General features: G+C 41.1%; 3 protein-coding genes across 3 annotated transcripts in view; 1 reads left to right on the forward strand and 2 right to left on the reverse strand.

The window, feature by feature from the left end:
* On the forward strand, nucleotides 1–22,323 carry LOC147800576 (uncharacterized). Its single transcript, XM_087141771.1, has 18 exons — nucleotides 1–462; nucleotides 4,969–5,049; nucleotides 6,589–6,716; nucleotides 7,399–7,507; nucleotides 7,867–8,007; nucleotides 8,574–8,669; nucleotides 9,102–9,200; nucleotides 9,433–9,511; nucleotides 10,296–10,390; nucleotides 11,965–12,078; nucleotides 14,093–14,149; nucleotides 14,902–15,015; nucleotides 15,408–15,581; nucleotides 15,950–16,025; nucleotides 16,528–16,634; nucleotides 17,071–17,226; nucleotides 18,212–18,472; nucleotides 19,667–22,323. Exons 1-18 carry the CDS (start codon nucleotides 364–366, stop codon nucleotides 20,411–20,413), a joined length of 2,733 nt encoding a protein of 910 aa, XP_086997897.1. The 5' UTR covers nucleotides 1–363; the 3' UTR covers nucleotides 20,414–22,323.
* The window catches only part of LOC147800575 (E3 ubiquitin-protein ligase SIAH1-like), a 97,163-nt gene that overhangs the window by 22,873 nt on the left and 49,087 nt on the right, over nucleotides 1–25,203 (reverse strand). The window lies entirely within an intron of this gene.
* LOC147800577 (2-Hydroxyacid oxidase 1-like) overlaps nucleotides 21,448–25,203 on the reverse strand; it is an 8,634-nt gene continuing 4,878 nt past the window's right edge. Inside the window, exons 6-7 of the mRNA XM_087141776.1 lie at nucleotides 24,853–24,922; nucleotides 21,448–23,693 (exon numbers count right to left, since the gene is read on the reverse strand). Of these exons, the coding sequence (XP_086997902.1) occupies nucleotides 23,620–23,693; nucleotides 24,853–24,922 (144 nt within the window). The 3' untranslated portion in view covers nucleotides 21,448–23,619. The remainder of the gene's footprint in view (nucleotides 23,694–24,852; nucleotides 24,923–25,203) is intronic.

Consider the following 25,203-nt stretch of genomic DNA (forward strand, 5'->3'; position numbering starts at 1 on the left):
TAGAACTAATGCAGTCAATGGACTCGGAGGAGGCAACAGAGACGCGAGATCGCGAGATTGAGAGACGGCTTAATAATTTATAACGGTACAACAGTGTAACACTGATCACCATTCACCACTGTCAAAATCATTTGTAGAGGCATTTATTTACTCTTTACCTCGAAGGGACAGCACATTATGGGTATGCTGGAAATCGGATATGCTTGGACATTTCCGGACTTCTCTGCTCCGATCGACATGTTCGAAGTTGACTAGCGACAAGTGAAGTCAAGCGTCATCACATTTGTACGATAAGGCAGTAACAGAGCAGAGCCTACACTTGTTACTACTTGCTTGAAGTTTCCAAGCTCTGCTGCACTGAAAATGCTGAAAATGCCACGCCAAACCGGTGCCTTTCCGCCAGTTAACAACCTCCTTCAGAAGAAATGGAATGCCAAAGCTTACAAGCAACATTTAGAAAAGGTGCGTATGAACACCTTACCCCATGGCCTAGCGCCTGTGATGTGGGGTCCGGCGATTGTGGGAGCGGGGCGGGCGTCGGACCCAACAGTTTGGGGCGGGGGGTATGAACACCTAGGGCTTGGCTCAAATCTTATGAGACTGGTCTGAAATATTGTTTTTGACAAAATGCCTCGATAGTTTCCCTTGAGACATGTTATCACTTTCTTCCAGCTAACAAAGCACTGCACAAGGAGAACATAAGTGATATCCGTGTATGGAATCCTTATACATGTAGGCCAAGGTTAATTTATGATTTCTGTAAATTAGTTGTATTCTTTCTAAAGTTTTTACTTTTTTTCCAAAAAGAACATAATATTTAGGCCTACAAAATGAGGGGTAGACCTGTTTCATCCATCCCTGCCAAAGTTATGACACATTTCCCTCTAAAGTTCATGGAGTTGGTGAAAAATTCAGGTAAATCTGAATATGTGGTTGCAGTTTGACAGTCCCCTCCTTTCGATTTCACAGTTTACCGTGAGTCATGTCAGTGATGTGATTTCTTAGGATGGGGGAGGGAGCTGGGGGCTATCAGTGCCCCCTTGAGGAAATGTGTCCACCCCAAGTTCCCCCTCTCAGGAACTTGATCCTAGTCATGCTTACAAATGCACTGTGCCCTAGCCACCATACAAATTCCACTTTCTGCCTCACTCTTCTCTGCTGCTGTTGAATACAAATAAATTATCAATAAAGCTCGCGTCTTGAAATCCACATCAGTTGACACCTTTTGTGGAGGGATGGATTTACAATTCTGCACTATGATTGCTGTTCAGGTTAAAAAAGAGTATTTCTGAATGCAGCATGGTTGGTGAACCCGAAGCTGACAGAATTATCACTGAATAATGGTCCGTCTGGTTACGTGCAAATTATAGTTCAAACGTTATTTTACGGAGTTGCCATTGTGTAAAATCTGTGAAATCATGCAGCAACATTTGATTGACAAACCAATGTTTGCTGTCTATAGTCATGTCTCATGGAAAGGGCTTAGAGGATTCAAATTGAAAGAAAAAGAACTCAAGTTGAAATGATGAATCCATTGTAGCAGAAAAAGTAGCCCTCTCCCTGCCTGTGGGCAAATTGAAAAAAAATGAAGTAGTGGGGGGGGAATTTAAAGCAACCAAATAAAAAAGCTGAGAAGTAAAATATATGCTACAAGTTCCCCCCTGCCACGTCTGAATGGACAAATTGGAAAAGTTGTTGTGAGGGAATTCAGAGTGGGTGTGTGTGTGTTTTGGAGGGGAGATTTTTAACGCAGAATATTTGACAGCCCTTTTGAGTTGCTATTTTGTTAGCTACAGTAGCACTGGTGATTTTCCCTCACTTTTTCATGTGTACATGTATATGTAATTAACCAATTAATGGAATGCTTTCTAAAATGCATGGTCTTCTGTGACCCTAGCACCCTACCACCTGTATGTACATGTATCTGACATTTTTTTAAATGCACAGTGACGCTCCCTTTCAAAGGGTTTCTTGATCAAATATTCAAATCAGTGCAGCTGCCCTTTCCGTCATATCAACCAATCACAACAATTGATCATGCTGGGAAGCCTCTCTGTTAGGATTGAATGTGCTGAAATTTCCCGGGTAGGAATCACTTCCCAACTCACAGTCATTTATCATTTCAGGTTTTTCTGTGTATTTGTTGACCATTACATGTGCATACATGTATGTCCGTAGCCTCCTGTAATAGCTAATTTATGTCTCACGGAGGCTGTGTTTGAGTGTGTGACTTGTGTTAACAAGTATAGTCATGAGTGAACGGATGACAGTATATCTGGATAGTTACCGTGAAAAGCTCAACTTGAGCATCACCCAGAACCTGGCTTAGTGAGAGTACCTGTATGCTCTTGATTGTACTAGGAGTACAATGTATACTTTTGCGTCACATGGTTATTTTAAGATGACAGAAAGGTAACCATTGACCATCGCATCATATAGTCCGCCTGCATGGGCAACATTTTCCTGCTTTCACCACCCTAAGTAGCTTATCAAGAGTAGCACACACAGATATGACCAGAGAGTCATCATACATATGCAGAAAAGGTGCATTTAATCTCAGACCTTATAGGTATATGCATGTTTTCAAAAGAAGGACACAATGAAACCATCCAATAATCCGATTAGGCTCTAACCTTTTGAGTAGCAAGTGGGTTCTTATTCCAGTAAATCAGTAGTCTTGGGCCAAGACGGCAGAACTCGATGGCAGACTTGATTGAGCATATGCCACGTGTGCCGATTTCTGTTGCGCCCTCTCGTGACCTGTTTCACCAATCAACAGCTCGTTCTACTGCATATGCTCGATCGAGTCCGTTATTGAGTTCTGCCGTCTTGGCCCAAGACTAGTAAAGCAGCTGCAGAAAGCAGCTGGCACTAGGAAGCCAAAATCTGTTATCACTTCAAAGATGCATCAAATGAACGTTTTTTTGGCGCGGGTTGGCCTTAACTGTAGAACAAAATGCATTAGAAAGAAAACCAAAAAGTTTGATGACCTCCAGATACAGGTAGATTTCTTACTTCGCTATTTCAGTACCTACATGTACATTGTGCATGTGAAAATAAGGTTACAAAAGAAAAGAGTACACCAAATAGAAATAAAATTTTATAAATCAAATTTTAAAAGCATTTTATAAGCAAACAAGGGCATGAGAATCAAAAGTTAACTTGAAGACTTGTTTTGTTAACATTCAGTTACAAGCTTTATTAAGAGATTTTATACATGTCGCACAATCCAAGCCTCAGCCTTGCTCAGTTAAAAGAAGAGATGGAGTCCGTTATTTTTGTGCAGTTTATGTACCAGTGTGTGCCTTTAGCTTGCATAATCCTTTTGTCCTTACTTGGTCCTCCAGATGTTCAGTGATCATTTGCCTGGATTTTTTTGTTTGTTATCTTAAAAGCAAAGCAAGGTCCCTTCAAAGTACTTTTTTCAGTTTGTTTTTCAGAGTAAGTTGAAGAATGAACTCAGGATTAGTGGCTTGCTATAAGGCCCCGTGGACAATCTGCTTTAAGCCCTTCTCAGGCTAATTGTAAATTTTTGTGTTTGTTAAATTACCATGATCATACATTTATCGAAGGTGATTAACTAGAAGCTGAAATGAAAGATAGCAAAATGAAGTTCACAAGATATTCTGTACTTGCATTTGTACCTTGCACTTGGGTTTTTATTGGTTGAAGTACATGCATATCTGTAAATTTTGCATTTTTTATCCATCCATTTTGCTGTGGTTGCACATTGGAGAAGAAAGTTTGGTTGACATTTTACAACCACATATTTTACAGTGACATCCCTTCCCTCTCAGTGACTGCCATTATAAGTATGTACAGTGTATGTACTTGCTTCCTGATAGCAAAAAAGATCAAAGAAATACTGACTGGAAGTTTACACAGTATAACATTTCCACTAAGTATTACAGAAAATTGAAATAAAACAGGAGCTGGATATTATATGTAGTTTGGTAAAAGAAAACAGATTGTGTTAAAGAACAAATTGTTAAAAAGATGAAGCGTGCACACAATTTATGTGTTTGAATAATGATCTTACATGATCTTAGGTTAAAATTAGAGTTTGGAACATATTTTTAAAATTACCGGTAGGGGTTCATGTTTATGTGCACTTGCACAGTTATATGCATGCACAACAATAATGCCCAATGGCTAAACCTATCAAGTGATGTGGATTAAGTTGAAGATAAGGACAAAACAATTTACCGGTAGTGAGTGTTCATCAACATGGAGGGTTTTATATGGACAGTTTCAAAGGACAAACTTTTCTATTTCTTTGAGTTGCTGTCCTGCCATTAATTTCCTTGATTGAATATCATACATGTGTTCCAGGAGAATATCAGACAACAAAAAAGTCCAGTAAGTAAAAAATCTGGCGCGCAGATATTTGAAATGCACACCGTGTTTTGGCGTAACCTGCTGGTTGTCAGGGTTACCCCATTGTGCATGGGCTGCTGAGGTGTGTGTACTTAGGCTTCCATGCAGTATTTCCATTGACAATACACAACAGGGTCACTGGCACTGACTCAATGGTACTTATCCCGGATGAAGAGTTCTTGGTGCTTTTTGAACTGGCAAGGTTTACTTTATAACAGATTGACGGTTCCAATTCAAACATAAAGTTAATTGGCTACATGTACTTGCCTGTGCTTTCTCTGTGCCCATGGCTCTGTATACCAGTTAGGTTTGAGCAGATGTTTACTGTTAATATTAACCATAGAAAAGAATGAAATTTTGTTTGCTTGCATGTTTAAATTAAAACATAAATCTGTTACGTACAAAGGACTTTTTCTGTAAAACATAAATTATATATTTTTTTAAATTGGAGGTTCTAGCATGTATGTTTCAGAATCAGTATGTGTTAGAATGTTAATTCTCACTGAAGAACGTTGATCATGTGATCATCGATTGTTGAAGAATTTTTTTCTTCTTTCATTCAGATTGATTTCTTTGTCTTTAATTCCGTAGAGGAAATCTGTGAAGACAAGCCTGAATACCAAGACGCCTAAATCCTACCTGCATCTACAACTGAACCTCAAGAAAATCCAGGTATTAAACCTAAAGAATAACCTAACCTACGTTTGAGGATAAAGTCTGAAACTATTTGGGCTCTCAACTCCAACCTAACCTCGGGTTCCTCCTCGGTCCAGAGTTCACACAAAGTGACCTAAAGGCTAAGGGAACAGATCCATTTTGGTGGAAATATACTGCCAATTATGATGACTGTGATGCTCTCTGCCAATTAGACAACACACAACAACAAGGACACCTGACAATTAGATTGCCGGTAACCTCAACAACAATGGGATTTATTCAGACATTCAATGAATAATTAATTGATTGAGTGATTCAGGATAATTCGTATTGGGTATTAAAGCTTTATTACAACCTCTATTGCTTTGCTTGGTCTTGAGGAGAGGCTATTAGCAATACACAGCTAATATCGCACTGCGTCGCGCCAATCAGCAACGCACTGACTAATGTTGCCTCATGCAACTCCTACATGCAATGCACAAAACAATGTCGCATCGCATGAACACTATCAGCAATGCACGTCCAACGTTGCCAACACAAGACCAATTACCAACACTGGACCGCAGTAGCACTACACATCTCAATGTCGCACTGCCTAACGCATTGCTTAGCCCAGTGTCACTATAACGATATGGCCCGCATGCACTAAGCACCATGGCACCGCGGGCCCAGCCCAAATCTACTATAATGCACCTGCAAGTGAACGGCTGGACTGTACAACCTGTGTAATGCTACACGGAGACGGTCTGCCCTCGCCTAGCATATAGCAGCATACACAACGCCCATAGCAACACACGTACGCCACAGTGAGAGCACCAAGAACTTACGTCTACATGTACACAGCTTCGCTGAATTAGCTGAATCTTAACAAAAAGCAAGCTCCGCCCAGTTACGCGCTTGCCTTGATCACACGCAAACCATCCTGTGTACATCACAGGATATGTACACACCACACTAGTCCTCATTATTACGCACAGCAAAAGTTAGTGAAGTTCGTACACTTTCCACTACAGTATTAAATAAATATATTATTTGATTTATTGCTATGCAAGGAGAAAGTACACCCATCTCTAATTATCAACCAGACACATACATCTGTGTTTGTTCAAAAGTATTTTTTTTAGAGAAAACAATGTTGGATATGTTTAAAATATTTACAGTGAAATTTAACTCAGATCTTCACAAATTGTGTCAGTTTCGTCACCCATTTGTGCAAACTCTGTGGCAATCGTGTTGAAAAGAAATCTTGCTTAGCCATTTTCAGGTGGTCACTCCTCATCTGTTGGTACACATGTGTAAGCAGAAATGAAATTTTATTCGCACTGTTTAATATAGTTAAAGTTGGAACCGTTGATTCCGTAAATGATAACTTTCAGTTTTTAGTGGCAATTTATTGGCCCAAAGTATATACAAAGTCAGAGATTACAGTGTACATGTACATGTGCAGTTTTTGCCACATCATGAACCATTGTATACTGGGATTAAAAGGGAGGCTAAAAAACTAGAAATTGTTCGTTCTTAATTGAGCAAAACTGGAATTTTTCTCACCCACAGCTGGAGGAGCAGAGGCAAGAGGCAATTGACCAGGAGAACCGCATCCTTCTGGCTAAACTGACCAAGGTCATCCGTTCAGCAGGACAGCTGGACAACTGGAATGAAGACTATGATGAGCTGCCCAAAAGGTGACAGATTGATTTTGATTGCACCCAGAGACACCCAAATAACTTAAATTTACATATGCATATTTTTAGACATACCAAAGAAGTTTGGACATAAACAGCTCCAGTAAAGCAGTTGCAGCTTTCAATTGGATTTTCACCTTAATCGTCACTAGTGAATTTGGAGATTCAAGATCATTCTACATTGGCCTAAAAGTAAAGAACAGAAGTGAGCCAGTTCATAGGCTAATTTGTGACCCATTCTTTGCACTGTGTTATTTCTCCAACTCTTGTCCATGATGATTTGGGACTGATCTCAGTTGCATCATTGATGAGCCCACTCAAGCCCCCCATGTCCATCCTTCCAAGCAGTTATGTGAGATCTGTATCCATTAGCCAGTAGAGACAGAACTGAAATCAAACTAAGTTGGCCTTAGAGTAGAATATATCATGTACTTGTAAATTGTACATGTAGACCAAGTTGATTTTAATGAGTCAACTTTGGACTAACTTCAGAGTTGATGATTGACAGAGTTGAGTTGGACCAAGTTGGTGAGAATTGAGTTGGTGAGAATTGAGTTGACTTGAAGAAGTTTCACAGTGATTTCTGAGGTTGAAGAGTGTTTTGTTTTATTACATTATGTAACACAGAGACTTCTAGACTCAATTATGTGGAACATTTGTCTCTTTGATTTGCTGTGAACAGTTTGAACAGGCCTCACATGCTAAGAGAGCAAGAGAGAATAGCTGCTGAAAATGACAAGATATCCAAACGACTCCTCAGCGTCACGGCAGAATACAATGTTGACCAATGGGTGAGCTAGAAGTCATCTTCACTTCTGCCATGATTTGCAGTTTAGAGCAGATAGTTCTTTGTGCATTTCAAGTCTTCAAACTAACCTGAAAAGTATGAGAAACTTTTCAAGCCAAACAAGGGCTCTTCCTTCAGTAGCAGGTACCAAAAAAGGTGTACATATGTCAAAGTAACGTTCCACAATCCACATGCACGACTCGCATTGTGTGTGCCTGATTTTCATCTTGACGTGTGCAAAAGTGTACCAGGCATTCCATGTGGATGCCCACGTAAATGCCCACTTATATTTTGCATATAAATGTATATAGATTCCTGTGCTATGAGTGCACTCTGATTGCAAGTTTGTTCATGGTTTGATAGGAGGATGATTACTTGCTTCATGAGTACTATCTGACACTGAAGGCCCAAGAGACTAAAAGCTTTGAGGTTGAAACGAGGGGTTTTGAAGAAGATGAGCCCCATTTCTACAACAGGGATCAGGAGGTTGCCACCGCCAATGGAGTAAGTCCATCTTGCAAAATCCATGCATAAGATATGGATTGTGCTATATATGTAACTTATATGAATTAGAGAAGTGTGTATGGCTGATATGCACAAGTTAGGTACAACAATTGGGTGAGTTAATTTTCAATTGAATATGCACAAAACCATTTACATCTTTTTATCACGAGAGAAACCGTGACCCCACATTCCAAAACCAGGCTGAACTACTGTAGGTGATTTTGATGTACAGGTATCACTTTTCCTCTTCTCTGCTGTTATTCTTTCGTACAAAGTGATCCATGGTGAACTGTTTTTCTGCAGAAAGTTTTAGTAGTAATGGACAGTGAAAGTTGTGGCATTTGCATTGCTCATGTGCATATCAATATCATTTTTCCAAATACTGGCTTGCAAATCTTCAGCCTGGTTTTGGAATGGTGGGTCACAAAATGCACTTGAGCTGGATTGAATACAGTTACATTTAATTGTTCCAGCCAGTTTTCGAACACAGGTTACTGTTGCCTTGACTGCCCAGGCACAGGGATCTATGTTATGAATTACATGTGCTCGATATTTACTCCTGGCAGTCTGTTCACCAGTCCGAGCCTGGGCAGACAGAGACCGAGGAGCAGGTCGATCAAGTCAGCATCAGCCCATCGGGTACAAGCAAGAACAAGACAGTGGTAGGCGCTCTAAAAATGGACTTTCTATCCAAACATTGCATATTGCATCCTGTGAAGCCTCAAATGAGATTTTTGCAATCCCATTCAAAGAATTTAATCACACACGTATACTTTTTACTATATGACATCGTTCAAAAGGTCTTGTTTCAAAGATTTCTGTTACATACATTTCTCAATTTCAAAAAACCTACCACTTTTAATACTTTTGTTTTGTGTGAAATTGCCACTTTTAATGGTATTTGTGTTGTTATTCCATCTTCTAAAATGTATTTGTTCCCATAACAAGTACTTTCAGTGTGCATTGCCTCCTACGTTTCCTCACATTTAGGCCATATTTTAAACACATCCTCTGATTTACTTTGATTTGCTGCTGTTCATGATGTGAATTCTTGTGGGTATTAATGCTCGTTTTTTCTCTTTTCCTCTCTTCAGGTGAACAAGAAAGCTCCCACCATCTTCCGGAGGCCGAAGCCCCAGCCCAAGCTGCCCCTGCTGGGACACAGTAGGAAGAAAGAGGAAGAGAAGAGAAAGGTGGGAGACAGTTGCACCGGCCAATCAGAGTGATGCAGTGGCTCTGCTTTCCTTGGCTCATTTCCTGGTTCATTGGTTTTTCTTGTCCCTTAATGCATGGGTTGTACCCAGACTATTGTCATGTTTATATTATACCATTATATTTAAATACTGTAATATTGCATACCCTTGTGGACACTTCTAACAACGATTTTCGTTCAAGCTTATTTCAAATTGTTCTTTCTGGGAACAGAGAGAAGCGGCAAGTAAACCAGCTCCATATGATGACAAGGAAGATGCTGCCAGGCTCTTCAAAGCTACCAAGGGAATGAGTAAGTTGTTTCATCAGTGGACTACAAGAGAAGTTTGACAATTTCTACTGCATTGATTACTGGGGAAGCATTTTATATTGGATTACAACAAGGACATGACAAAAATCACAGTAAGGCTTAACTGAAGGAAAAGTTCTAAGCCCCATGACATCCCACCATGGCCTTTGACCCCCAAGCCTTTGACCCCCAAGCCTTGACTCTAACCGTCCCAGATCCTTCAAAGTCCACGGGATATTTTGGAGCATTTTATAGGACCGGGGAAATGCGCAGTGTGTAAATAGACAACCCAGTTGCTATTACATTGTTTTGGACTCAATGCTCTTCAGAGATATGTACAAAGAATGTGCCATTGGATGTCTGCAAAGTGGCAAGGTTGGAAGATTCGGGAAGGGAAATGCCTAGGGATTCAGAGTTGCAGTTACCTGAGGGTTAGAAAAAGCAGGGCTGTTGACTTTAGGAAAGTATTTATATATCTGACCCTTTATACACTATGTACAATTGTAAAGTACCCAAGAATAAAATTAACCATTAAGTTGTAAAAAACAACAAAAGTACCCTTGAATTTTTAAATTTATCAACGTTTGGTAAAATTCCACATCAATTTGAAGGCTTCATATTAGAAAAAAATAATCAAGTTGTCAACAATCAGCAGCACCCTTCTGTCCCTTTTTATGTACATTTCATGAAATGGAAGCTTACAAAATAGGGAATGCTTTTCTCAATGATCACTTACATTGCATTAATTACTTAAAACAATCATTGCTTTTTTCCTGTTTACCCCCAGCCAAAGCTGAGACGGCTTTCATCCATACCTTGGCCAGGAGGACCTACAGCCAGAGGCAACAGACCAAAGAGATATTTGAAAAGCACTATGAACTGGTAAGACTATGAGGCTTACGCTGTGTCTGAAACGGGTATTGCTTACAACTATGGCTAGTCACCTACAAAATCCATGCAGTAGCCACAGAAGTTGATGCATGATTTTGATGTGTCACAACTCAAGCCATGAAGACTTGTGACTCATTCCATTATTTCTCGGAATACACCTGCATATAAATTAAATCTTGAAATTGATATCTTGTCTCTAATCTCTTTCCCAAAGGAAAACACAAAACTGTACTGCATGTAGTTCTCTTTTTTTAGAAACTTTGAACAAAGTCTACCCCTACGTTTCAGATTTATTTTCTTGTCTTTCCTTGATGTAGTCTCAGGTCTTTAGAGATGATGGTGGTGCTCACAGAGGTTATCAATATGCATCTGTAAAATGTGATAAATTTCAGCTAATAAAACTAGAAATGTCCCTAGTTGTGATTAATTTGTGTAGAATTCGCTTCAATTTCCTTTGCTACCAAACAGGTTGTTTGGTGGACTGAACCCTTTTGCACAGTTTCAGAAGGTTCCTAACTTCCATTCTTTCTGGAAATCTGTTTCCTCAAATGGAAGAAGGAATAAACAGATCAATTTATTTTGGGACTTTAGCAATTAGGATACAGGCTCAACCCTACTAACTCCCTAGAGATTGTGCGCAAAGTTACATGAAATATTTGAGGATTGAAGTGACTGTTAGGGAAATAAAATGAAACACTGTAGGGTTTCTACACAACTGTTTTGTCGCATTCAGTACAAAGAATGCATTGCTATATTTGCCTCAGGGAGATATTAATTTATATTGGGAATTTTTACCCTCACTGAAGTATGTTTATAAAAACTGTATAGTGTGTGTTGTCTGAGGGCTTGTGAAGAAAAATCACAAGCTAAGTTCGGTGGGATTCGACCCCAAGACTACTTGCTTATTATTGGAGATGCACTGATTGACTGCTTGGGTTGGCTGGCCATTTTGAGTCAGATCAACAGCGGATACCACACTGAACATTTTGAAGGGAATGTGAAGGGCAGAAACACCCATTGCCAAATTAATGTGCCATTGGTTAAATACTGCATAGTGTTGTGCTATTGGAGAATTCCCAGCACTCTGCTGCAAAGTGGGGGTAGTGTGAAGCTAGGAATTCACTGTTTGGCCCAGAATATGACACGGCAACAGTTCCACTTGTAGGAAGTTAGTGCAGTTTTCAAGTCCGTAAAGTCCATTTCAAATGTGTCTCAAGTTAAGCCAAAACTGTATCACTTTTCAGTTCAGAATGACCACAAGATGCTTTTGTAATCAACTAAGGCATGGTTTCGACAAAGTTCATTTGAATAGCTTGCGAAGACTGGGGGTTCAGTGATGCAATTTTTACTTATGATAGACTTGACTATAGTCCTATCCAATCCAGTATTGTCCTCTAAAGAGGGTAGGTGGCACCCATTTCTGATACAGACCTCCAGGCCCGGCGGTCTTGAGCTAATGTCGCAGCATTCCTTAGTGACGTTAGATTCAGACCTCTAGGACTATAAGGAATGATTATTTTTCCATGAGTTTGTAATGATTAAAACTTTACTCGTGTTTTGGTCAGGACCTTGAGGTAGAGCTGATTGAAGTCCTTGGAGATGAGTGGACGGACATCATCAGCATCCTCCTGGCCAAGCGAGAAATGATTGATGCTACTGCACTGCGACAGGCACTTAAGGTAAAATGGCAAGTGTGTGTGTGTCGGCCTCCACTATTAGGGGAAGTTTCTTTGTTGGAAAAGTCGGGACTGCATACTTGGATGTTTCTATTGTGGACAAGTTGTTGAACAACAGAGGCTGACGAGGTGCATGATAGACTAAACATTGTCATACCTTTGTCTTGGATACTGTCTGTTCAGTGGCCCAGAACGATTACAACAGGGCAATATTTCCGCATATCACACTCGCTGTGAGACAACTCATTCTGCCTATAGCACGTGCAGGAGACAGGAGAGTTTGGGAAGTTCGAGAGTGACCGCTGTTGCTCGTTTAGTCAGTTACCCATGATACATTTTGTGTATAGTTTACCAGGGAATTTGATCAATGGTTGCATTCGTATAACAGACTCATTCTCGTCCCCGCAGCATATTAGGTAATGAAAGGATCACTAAGGAGACATGACATGTGAACTTGTACTCACTGGTACCTGCCCTACTTTCACATTAAGGTTTAAGCAATTAACCCTTACCCCCAGGGTGCTATAAAATTATTGAAATCAGAGGATTCAGGACTGTTAGGGATAGGAAATGAGGGGACAGTACCTTCGCAGACGATATCATTTATGTCTGTGAATTATACAGTTTGACAGTAGGCCTATCATCTCCTGAACTTCTGAAATTCAGAACTTGTTTCTTTGGGCAAATTCCTGAGCCTCAACATAATGAAGACACATATGACAAAACCATTGCTGACTGCTGTGATGTGGCATATGATGTTTGAACACCCTCGGGTAGACAAAGAGCCCTCGGTTTCGCCTTGGGGTGCTGTGCGTCCCTCGGGTTATATCCCGCATCACAGTGCTCAACAGTTGTTTAATTGATGATCGCACAGAAAATATGAGGCTGTTCAAAAAGGCATAGAATATGAACAAAAGAGGAGCAAAACTGTGTGAAAGGCAGAGTCTCCTCTACCTGTTCTTCAATCCTGTGCTTAGGTGGAATTTCAGGCTATTCATTGTGAAAGACAGCAATAGGTGGAAAGGCTTGCGGTAGCACCATGTGAAGGAACATATCTCTTATGAGTATGTGTGGTTCTGAAAAGAACCAGGAGTATACTCATAAGAGATGTATTCCTTCGCATGGTGCTACCGCAAGCCTTTCCACCTGTTCCTGTGCTAAGGCTTGAAATTTTGCCGGTGTCAGTCAGTTTTTGAATCTGCTAGTTTGGTATTTCTAAAAGTCTAGGTCATTCAAACACAAAGCACACATGCAAGTCGGTGGATGACAGTGCTGATAGCGCAAACGTTGTGTATGCATACTGTTCAGAAATGAACACTCATGTGCTTCGTTTTGGGCATGTGCTGTTGGAATACGAAGTTGGCTCATTGCAGCTTGATGAGGCAAACAGTCTGCAGACCAGAAGGGTATTTTAATGTAAAGCAACTTAACACAACATCAAGTGAGCTCATCCATTGGTTTGTTCACACCTTGCATGAGTTTAAAGTTTAAAGTTCAAGCTTGCTTGATACTGAGATGGACAAAAAATTTGTTACATGAAACATTTAATAGATGAGCTTTGAAACTTGGTAAAGGTGGTTAATTAAATGAAATGTCAAGTACCCTGTGGTTCTTTTCAGAACAAGACCTACATGTACTCACAAAAGAGATACCCTTGCATTGTGCCTCCGTAAACCTTTTACTTAAAACATTTAATATTTTTTCAACTGAGACTTGTCTGGTTGCAGTGGATTTCATTCATCCCAAAGGATGGTCATTGAGCACTCCAAGAATAACATGAAATGTCTATCTCAAGCTAACCAGGGCACCCCATTTTGTTGACAAATGACAACCTGCTTGAGCTGTGCAGTATTCAACAAGTCGAGTCACTTCTGTTGATTGTGGGTATAACATCCTACTCTTTGTCTGTTGTATTTGGTCATGTAATAGCTCTGAAAGCATCCCTTCATTCAGTATCCCATACCTTTTAATAAACTGTGGAAAGTTGAAGTTCATTGTGGTTCTGTTGTCTGGACAGGGAGAGTTGCCTTTGACAGACACTGTGATGGGACTTCTGTGCACAAGAAATAATGCAGTAAGTTACACTAGACTGAAAGATTAATGATGTTTTTCTTAACCCCTTTGCGCCGGGACACGGCTAGAGCCGCCATAAAAATTGAGATCCTCAGCCCACTTTTCAGCTATTATTCTCGGCCCCCGCTCGAGTGAACGAGGTGAAAGAAGGCAGACCCTGGCTCTTGTATATATGGTAATTGGTCTTTGTGCGTAGCCCAGAAATGAAAAGACCGAATTTGCATCATAATCACCAGCTTCACAAAAGTCCCCACTTTGAAAAGAGGCAACGGGAATGTGGAAGCGTGAGTAGAGCTGCATGCCACTGAACAATCAGCCTTTTCACCGTGTAATTCAAAGCGTACAGAGCATGCAGGGCCACAAACCGATAATTTGCAGTTTGGCAGGTGGCCTTCCTGGCCAAGTGAGGCTGGAATTCTTGGAGTCGGCTTTCAGAAAAAAAATTCCCGTCCTCAAGGGGTTAAAATACATTTTTGAATCATTTCTTGGTGGTAAAATGGAAATTTGCCAAACAAACGTTTTACAGTTTGTGCTGGAGACCACGAAATAATTTAAAATGATTATCATTTAAAATGACAGTGTATACGTTCATCATGCACATTTCAGGTAGGTGTGTTTTTATGATAGAATATATGCATTTCATAGCAGGCAGACAAATGCAAGAAGTGTCTTTGAGTGGAGATAATTTCCAGTGGCAACACATACACGAGAGTGGCTTCCTCATTAGTTTCATTTTTTTTTCTACCTCTGCAGGCAATCAGTGTTATCAAGAAGGCATATGCCAAGGAGTACGGCACCCAGCTCGCTGATGACATCAAGAGCGAGACCAAAGGCCAGCTAAGACATCTCTTCCTTGCCGTAGCCAAGGTATACCTCAGTGAGCTGTGATCTCCTTGGACCGCACCCCCCTGGCTGGTATAGAAAAGAGAAGCTGGGCTACCTAAGAAAGACTGCATTTAAGTGGAAATGGGTTGTGCGCACTTTGCGCCATGTGCACTTGAAACTGAGCCTGCGTGGGAGGGAGAAGGCGGGGTCCTAGGAGGGATGACCTCTTGAATTTGCTCCTCGTTGAAAAGTCAGCACAACTGGCCACTGACCATGTGGCATGTGTCCATAGGCAAGCCACTTTTAGCCTAGGGTGATTTGCAAGGGACCAGTATCCTTCAGAGTATTTTCTGAACCCCCCAACGCTGCTCCATCCTCACTGGCTTTGAGGTGGACCTCTTTGATTTCTTCCTCTTTCTCAATGCCGTTGATAGGGCACTCGCATGGAGGGCAGTGAGATTGACCCCGACCGAGCCAAGCAGGATGCTGAGATCTTGAACACTGAGTCTGAGGAGGAGAGATGGAAAGCTGACACTGGCAAACTAGCAGAGCTGCTGCGAATCGCTAGCTTCTCCCAGATCAGAGAGGTCTTGGAGCAGTATGAGCAGGTGAGTCTTCGTAGCCCGTTTCACTTTGGACAGTGCAACTGTTTGGCATTGTAGCAGTGTAGTTGTGTTTTTTGGAGTGTCAACTGAGAACTTTGACACCGAACCTTTGCTGGAATTCATTTGAGTTTTGGGGAATTGACTTGAGACTGGATGACTTTTGACAGACTTGTGATGATTTAACCTCAGCGGTGTTGTTTATAACTGCCCTGTTGAGACAAGAATGCTCTCAGGGAACTAGAGAATTCACATCACTGAAGCAGCGTACAGTTACGTATGAAATGTGTACGTAATTCAACTGGAATTTTGAAAAAGGATTTCTATTCTTTGTTTTCTTGTACACTCTGTTTCATTGGCTGAAATAATGACAGCTGTATGGAAGAAGAGTTATGGATGAGATACAGCAGCAACTGGGAGGGGACTACAGGGATGCTCTGCAAGCAATGGGTGAGTCTCTCAGATCATGCTGTCAGGCAGAGGGGGGGACAGCTGTTTGGGTTCAGATAGCCGTTGCACTGCAGTGCTACAAGAGCTGTATCTCTTTCTTTATTTCAGTCAGTTGCATACTGGTATTCAGGTTGAAAGGTTTCAATCTTATATGAGTTTTATGTGACACAAGTGCTGTGTGGTGAGTGTGATCTCACTGTCGTAAAAAGTGAAAATCTCAAATATGGTCACTGAAAGGTGAAAAGACATTAATAGACCTTTTGAAGCTCGTGCTCAGTTATAATTCCTTTCTCATGGCATGGAACCATTAAAAAAATGAAGTGCAATCCCTCTGTTCCAACTTCCAAGATATTTACCAGAAAGTGACATCAGGATACTTTTGCACTGTCAAACCCGCCCCCCACTGGTGTTACAGTAGTCACTCTAGTGACTCTACCAATGACTTCATTGAAGGGTCAACACGTTGCTGTAGAAAGAGGTGTATTCTTTGATCTGTCCATAGTGAAGTGCCTGTACCACTGTGCCATGTACATGGCCGAGCGGTTCCGCATCAGTCTGGTGAGGCAGAACAGTCCCAGTTTGATCAGGCTCGTCATCACCAGATCAGAGGTGAGCTTATCTACCTCCTGCCCCTATGGCTTGTGTCTGCATAAACTTAAACTGGAGACTTGTTACTATGAATGAGGGCAAGCAGCTGGTCGTTAGCATCAGAAACATATTTCACATTTTTTTATATTTTTCACTGTGAACATCTCCTTCATGTATACTCCAGCTGGCCAAATGCTTATATGAAACATAAAGTGCCTCAACCAAGAGAGCCAACTACAGTCTGATCATACTGTTTCAAGTTCTTGTGTTTTAGTTTTTTCCTGAGGTTTATAGCTCAGATCTAGTCAAATTGCTGTTGTTGAAGTGTGCTGGATAACATTTGATTGTGCTTCGCAGAATTTGGTATTGTGTATTTGCATTTTCTAAGGAATAACTTTTAAATGATATTCAGCTTTGGGGAATTCTTAGAATTCAAAAAAAGAATTTTCCTCACTAGATTGACATGCCACAAATCAGGAAGGCATACCGGCAGCGATATGGGGAGACCCTGATGGACGCCATCTCAAGTATCTGCCAGGAGCCGTACAAGAAGGCGCTGATCAACATGGTGCTGGTGCACGGGTGCCCAGCCAATCAGCAGGATCAGCAGGAGGTAAGGTGGTGGTCCCATTGGATCTTTTGTTACATTGGATCTTTTGTGGTCTTTTGTTACAAAGCCCAGTTCCTTTTGTCTGATTTCAGAGACCCCGGCTACGCATATAGAGAAAACGTGTCCATTACCGGAAACCCCGGCAGCAAGTGGTTAAGCCAAAACAATGCAAGCCTAAATTGGTACTTGTATATCATTATCATTTATAAGCTGAACACCAAAGAGCCCCCAAATTTTCAAAACCTGTGTTTTCTTTGTGGCAGTTTTCTAAAGATGGCCTCCATTCTAAGCTGTATTATCTGTTAACTTACCAGGGTAATTAAATTATTTGGTGTTTAACCACTTCGCGCTGGGATACCCGGTACTGGAGGCGTTAGGTTTGTACACATAGCCGGGGCTCCGGAAATCGGACAAAGGAGCTGGACCTTGTAACAGAAGACTGTACTCGGAACAAAAGACTGGGCTGCTGGGAATTGCAGACATTTTTTTCAGTTGTCACTAGCGGAGGTAATCCGTCATTGTTTCAAAACAGTATACCACTGTTTGTGGCATTCAGTGCAAGCGGATTATGACCGGGGACAAAAGTGCTCCAGCGATAAGTGATACAGTACCGCTGCACGCTAATCTGGCTGCTTTTGAAAAGACGCCAGCAGCGTACTGGGCCAGTTTCGGGCACAAAAGAAAATTCTGCAATGCCGCGCAATCTGGGCTCTCTTTACAAGGTGGCAGGCCTGGCTGAAATACTTGGGTGTCAATAGATGTTGCTTGTCAGATTAGAGTAGTACCGGACAGTCATTTGTGTGGGAGTAAATGTTCAGTAAATGAAGTTATGAATTTTTGAAAAATTTTGAAAACAGAAAATCTTGAAAATCCCCCAGGAACTTGTCATGCAACTTCAATTTAGATCCAGCAGCGTATGGTTAATATCTCTTTCCTCAAAGCATCTGTCCCAAAGGATTGGACAATTTGTTTTTCTTTTTTGGGGCAGGGTGAGACCAGAGGTGCCTTCAGTGCCACCAAGGTGCCCAGCCTCCCAAAGGTAACATCCCCAGCCAACAAGACCAAGCCAGTACGACGTCCCTCACCCAATAAAACAGCCACACTCAGCCCCACCAACCCCCTGGTGAAGAGTGTCAAGGCAGCACAGCAACAGCAACAGCCACCTGCCAAGGAGTCTATTTTAGTCTCTAGGAGGCCGGGCGCAGTCCCCAAGAAGACGGTGACTGTAGTTGACCCAAGAGCCAAACAGGTTGGTTTAAGTTGTAACCCATCTTTCTAAACCCTGTGGTTTATCTTTGTAATAATAGCCTCATCTCATGAGTGAGAAGAATTTTTTGAGGGGTGAAAATTTCAGTGTTAAGGTTGTCCTTTGTTTACTGATTACGGCTCCTCCTGCTTTGTCACACTGGAACTGGCCGCCTGACCCTGAGCCTGGTGGTCCAATGGTTGAGACATCTGCTCGACAAAAAGGAGGGTTTGGGGTTGGAGTCTAACCTGGGTAATTAGACTGTGACTTTTTTCCTTGCAAGCTCTCAGATAACATTGGTTGAGAAGAAAACCTAATAGTAAAATATTTCCTTGCAGATTTGTATTTTAACCACTTCGAGCCAGGCCCATTTATCTATGTTGATTCTGCTGGGCTGGGTAATTTTTCATCTTTTTTCAGTTTTCAAAATTCTTAAAAAATTTATAACTTCATTTACTGGACGTTTACACCCACATGAATGACTGTCTGGTGACTACTCTAATCTAACAGACAACATCTGTTGACGCCCGAGTATTTTAGCCGGGCCTGCCGCCTTGTAAAAGAGCCCAGATTGGGTGGTGTTATGTAATTTTCTTTTGTTCCCGAAACTGGTACGGTGCACTGCTGGCGTCTTTTCAATAGGGGCCAGATTAGCATGCAGCGGTATTGTATCGCTCATCACTGGAGCGTTTTGTCCCCGGTGGTAATCCGCTCGCGCTGAATGCCACAAACGGCGGTATAATCTTTCAAAACAATGACGGATTTCCTCCGCTGTTTGCAACTGAAAAAATGTTGGCAATTCGCAGCAGCTTGGTCTTTTGTTCCGAGTACGGTCTTTTGTTACAAGACCCAGCTCTCTTGTCTGATTTCGGGCAGCCTGGCTTTGCATATAAACCCAAGGAGTCCAGTTCCGGAAACCTGGGCAGCAAGTGGTTAGCCCAGATGTTTTGGAGTACTGAACTTTTGTTGAATGCTAGAAGCAGTTTAATGCATGAATAAAAATTGTTTTGTGGTGGTGAAATTGTGACCATTTTTAGGCAACAACTAATTGTCGGCTGTAATCTTACAGCACTTGGTATGGATAGCTGCCCTTTCAAATTCTTGATGAATTAATGCTGATAAGCCTGCCTCTAGTGTCATTCTTTTTGCCACTTTGGGTGAACACCGCCATTTTTTCCTGGTTTTTTTCCCTCTTAGACCCCCCCATCTTCTGGTGGGAAACCAAGTGCCATCAGGCAGAGCCCGTCCAAGGGGAAAAGACCAGTACTGGGCTCCAAAGTAGCACTGAGTTCACCGAACAAAACATCTCGCAAGCCCTCTGTTGAAAAGAAAGAGAAAAGGATATCAGGAACTCCACGGATCCTGAAAACAGACTCACAAGCCTCGCTGAAGACGGAGGACCCAAAGGCACATGAAACGCAAGAAAAGCCAGACTCCCAAGAGATCATCAGCACATCGCGAGGGACTGATAACAGAGACGGGAGTGTGGTGCGCGAAAAGTCAGCTGGGGGTGTGGATACTTCTGAGGTACAACCAAACATGAATGTCGCTCAAGGAACTAGAAGTAGTGAAAAGAGTGGCCCCGAAGATAAAGTTGCAGAAAACGTTGATGAAGATTCATCCCGGAAATCTGTCCCACAGACTGAGGAAGGCCAGACAGCTGTTGTTGATGAAGGCTCATCTCAAAAAGATGTCCCTCAGACTGGAGAGGGACAGACAATCATTGATAATAAGAATGACGAGAAGGCAGTGGTCACCCAGACAAATGAAGAGGGACAGACACAGGCAGAGAAGCAGGCCATACTCCAGTCAAATGGGACTCAGCAGGTCAAACCAAACCCTGAGGCCGATGATGGAAAAAAAGCAGCAGGCTCAACCATCAAACTGGAGAATGCAGAAGATGGCTCCAAGGAAGCAGGAAGAAACGAGAAGGAAACAGAGTGAAAAGGCCTGAACAATATAGTTGGTCAACTCACCACAGGGAGCAGTATGGACACCAGACAGGAACTCTAGACAGCACTGTGTTGCCAGCTCTAGAGAAGTGGAAAGATTAACACTGGTGTACACATCAAAATTAGAGCAGAGAGTGTGCGGGCAGGCCAGTTTTCATTTGAATGTGCACAAAAACCTGCATCATTGTTTGAGGAGTGATCCTTTTGTGAATGGAGAACTACAGGAGTGGCTTGCCATTTTCAGGACCAGGTGTGGTTGGGCAGGGTTGTCATGATTCCTAAAGCACTGTGTGTGCATGAGGTACACTTCCCCTTTATCATTTTAAAGCCATGTGTAAAACCAGCGTATCTCAGTACACAGGCAAGCATTTGCCATGCAGCAGCTGTCCATGGATTAACTAGAGCATAAACATTCCACTTTTTCATTTTGCTCAACTAAGATGAAAAAACAGACTTCAGAGCTAGCCATTCAAGAAGTGTGCTAATAAGGGTACTGTGTAGTTGGATCTAGTGTTAGTGGGAAGTTGAGTGTAAGCAAAGGAGTTCAGGTTTGGTTTCCTTGTCAGAAGTAATGTTGCTTGTTGTCTGAATGTCTATTCCGTCCAAGTTGATGTACATGAAGTATATGTATACATGTATTGTACATGTACTTTCTTGAATTAAGTTACAATGTACATGTAATGTATTATAGACTCTCAAATGTTACGTTTCAGACTTTTAAGAAAGGGTTATGGGTTATATTTGATCACTTTTGTTTATAATCATGTTAATAATAGTATAAAAGTCATATGGTAAACTACAGTGTATTTCACTGTCTATCCCATCTTCCCTATCAGAAAAATAGTATTTCCCAACCTGTGTGTATTCACAGCAATTAACACAGGACTGGATCTGTGATGATTAACAAGTGTATGGTAGTGTGTTGTGAACTTTAAAAAACGAAGGCACCTGTTGACAATGTCCCTTTTGTAAGTTTCATTGGTTATGAAAAGAATCTAAATTAAGAGACTAAACAAGGCTGTGATGTCAAGGTAAGGCCTATTGAATACTTTATTAGTACATAGCCTGATACATTGTACTTGCCAACAAGTCAGTTGTACCCCCCCGTATTGTACAAAAAGGAAGATCAAAAGGATCCACGGACAATGAATCTAGAAGCATTATTAGATGGTTGAAACATCTATTCCTGATCCCAATCCACACCAAAGACAAAATAAGTTTTGTACACAAAATCAATCACAAATATAGCACCAGTACATTTACACGTATTGCTTGAACATTCACTGAAATAGAAATACATGTAATCAAAGGAGAATTTTATCAATTTTTAAACAGGACTTTTGAAGCCCACAAATTTTTTTTTTACACGTATGACACATTCAGTCCATGTATTCTTCACAACATGTATATGGTCAAATTTAAGTCAACTGAAGCTATGATTTCTTACAAATGTTCTGCCAAGGGCATGGCATTCTCATCAAAAGCATTTGATGTCTTCATTTCTAATCTCCCAGCATTAGAGAGAGACACATGCCATAGCTATGAACATTGTGGATCAAAGGGGATTCTGGGTTGCACATTATTAACAGGTTATTGGTTTGTCCCATATTCCATGTGCATAAGAAAGGTGTTTGGCAGTCACTGACTTGACTACTTCATACGTTGGAATCTTTGAACATATACAGCTTGGTACTTGGTGCACAAATACCGACTGTCCATATTAATTGTAGTAAAAATAATACTTGAGGTAGATATGTTTTTCCAATGTTTGTTTAAATGGCCTCATCACTACATGTATTTGCATCCAAACTCTTTATGTGTACTTCATGCACTTCCCTTCAGTACAGTGAGCTATGAGCAAATATTCCATTTGTAAAAATTAAAGATCACAATTTACATATATATCTTTTTACTTTCGTGTATGTTATTTCCTTTATTTAAGATAATACCATTTTTACACAGTTGCAGAAGAACCTCGATAAAGCTCGCTGCTTTGCAAGAAATGTAAAAATTCATTTAAATGTAAGATCAAGTTTCTTTCAGCTTGGTATACATGTATTTCGAATTTCCCCATAAGTATATATTCTTTTATGGCATTGCTTCAAATAAGTTAGACTAAAAATCTTTGATACTCAAAAATAATTATCAAATTACAATAAATATATAATAGTTATTATAATTGAAATCAAATTACATCCCATTCTGATATTCATACATAATACATGTAAGTTAAACAATTCTGTTTATTTTTTCCAGACTGCATTTAAGACCTGAGTAGGCCCATAGGAACTGCTCATTTCATCTTTTGACGAGGCAGTGACCGGTTGTATACAAGTTTATGGCCAATTACAGCACTGATTGGAATATACGCATCTGGAAAACATGAATGGAAATATTCAGATCACAAGCCTAGTGGTACATTGCAATACTAACATCAAGACATGACCATTTGCTTCCTTGTTCAACTGTTTTTAAAAAACATGAAAAAATTAATACATCACCTATATTGCCCCTACATGTGGGTTTCAACATGGGTAGAATACAAATCTGCTTTCTGACCAAAGCTGATGAACTATACATTTAAAGTTTCCAGTATGAACAGAATGAAAATCTCGAGAAACTACAGGACACCTACATGTATGATTTAGGTGGAGCCCCTCGTATCGCATCCGGGGACTGGAAATGGTGACCAATTACTGCTGAAATGTTTCCAATGCACTGTGAGAGAGAACCTGCTTAAAAAAGGCCAATTTTAGAAAAAAACAATCGGGTATAAAAGTAAAGTGGACTGGTATCTGACTCTCAGTCTAATTGTTGACTGACACACTGGAAACTTTTCTGTCATCTTTGCCTGACAGAAATACATGTATGCCTGAAGTGTATGAAACAACCACATAACCAAGAACAAATAGTGCAATTCTATAAAAGGGTACGCATTCAGTTTCGTCAGCCCCAAACTATAGTTTATTATTGATAAACGTATAACTTGAAATATTCTATTTTTACCCCTGATTGTTTACTAGTACTTTTTATCATACTTGGAATTCTAAATGTGGTATACAAAAAAAAATCATCTCAGATCGATCAGATTTTGAAAGGCACCTGATTAGGTGCCGGATACACCCGTTTTAATACCTGGTTCCTTTACAGGTACAATTACTGTCAAACCAGACTTTTTTCCACAATAACCACTAGCTCTCACAATCTAGCATCTCCAACATCAGGTCCTGGCACCACCATGGAAGGGTCAAGGTCACGGACTGAAGCACAGCCTAGGAGCAAATCAGAGAGATTACCTTTGATGACCTGTCACAAGAACATGCACTGTTTCTGTTTTATTCCCCGACGCAAAATTAACATCTGATACATCTACTGGTGAGGTACCAGCTCTTCATCATCTGATTCGATTAAGCCCACTGACACTGACAAGCTTGATGATCATGATCAAGTGGTACACTGGTAAGCAGGTGTTCATGGGGTTGAGTCCAACCCTGGTAAGCTCATGAATATTTTCACATGACATTGGACAACATTAAGTATACAGCATTTATTTATGTTTACCGGTGAAGGGCAAAACCAACCAATAGTAAAATGACATCCAACAAAACAGACTACATGTATTTTCCTATCAACCGTCAATTACTGCAGGTGAGTCCAAGTTTGAGGTGTTTATATTTCTCTTTAGTTCACCTGCGCATCTTGCCTTACCTGGGTTCTGTGTGACATTCCAGGAAATGCGAGTTGCAGTGAAGGGAAATAGACAAGTACCTTTGTCATATTTGCACTTTATCGCCTTTCAACATTTAACCCCTTTTTGCACCGAGAGGCAGCTATAGCCGCCGTAAAAATTGAGATCTTAGCCCACTTTTCAGCTATTGTTCTCGGCCCACGCTCGAGCGAACACGGTGAAAGAAGGCAGACCCTGGCTCTTGTGTATATGGTAATTGGTCTTTGTGTGTAGCCCAAAAATGAAAAAAATGATTTTGCATCATAATCACCAGCTTCACAATAGTCCCAACTTTGAAAAGAGGCAACGGGAAAGTGGAAGCTTGAGTAGAGCCGCATGCCACCGAACAATCAGCCTTTTCACCGTGTAATTCAAAGCGAGCAGAGCACGCTGGGCCACAAACCGAGAATCTGCGGTTTGGCAGCTGGCCTTCGTGGCCAAGTGAGGCTGGAATTCTTGGAGTCGGCTTTCGGAATGAAATTCCTCCCGAGAAGGGGTTAACAACTGTGTATCAGGGAAGTATCGTACATGTACACCGACGCTAGCCAGTGTCAGAAATGTTCCAGCACAAAGTCCATAACACTTTAAGCCTTATACCATCTCATGGTCTCTCTAGCCTAGAATATAAGAGAATTTGTGCACATGGGAGGGTTCGTGTACACTGAACAGAGTGCATGGAATGTTTCGTAAGACTGGTTACATACCAGACAAGGCCAATGCTAGGTCAAACTCATCCCTGAGGATCTGAAGGACTTTGCAAACTCCTTCCTCACCCTGGAAAAAAAAAAGACTGTAAATCCTTCTACAGTTTGTGAAAAATTGCTCCACATCCGAATCACTTCATTTTTCACTGCCCCTGACATGTCACTGTAGTGCTGCAAGAATCATACTGGCCTGAAGTGTGAGACAGCTCTGCACACTACTTATACACAGACCACATCACAAACAGCAGGAGGATCCTTCGTGCCACTCATTCTTGAAATCTCTGACTGCTGTGAATGTCTCTCATTTGCAATTTTTGCATGATCATTTTCAAGGAAGTATGACAAGATACT

Source organism: Acanthaster planci, linkage group LG01 (assembly GCF_054643075.1).
Source record: "Acanthaster planci isolate LZ-2023a linkage group LG01, COTS_SCS, whole genome shotgun sequence".
Lineage (NCBI taxonomy): Eukaryota > Metazoa > Echinodermata > Asteroidea > Valvatida > Acanthasteridae > Acanthaster > Acanthaster planci.

Bases quoted from the DNA above. Each gene is read 5' to 3' on its own strand.
- LOC147800576 (XM_087141771.1), top strand. From the start codon at position 364: ATGCTGAAAATGCCACGCCAAACCGGTGCCTTTCCGCCAGTTAACAAC. The intron at 463-4,968 runs GTGCGTATGAAC...TTAATTCCGTAG, and splicing joins ACAAGCAACATTTAGAAAAG to AGGAAATCTGTGAAGACAAG. The intron at 12,079-14,092 runs GTAAAATGGCAA...TTGTCTGGACAG, and splicing joins CACTGCGACAGGCACTTAAG to GGAGAGTTGCCTTTGACAGA.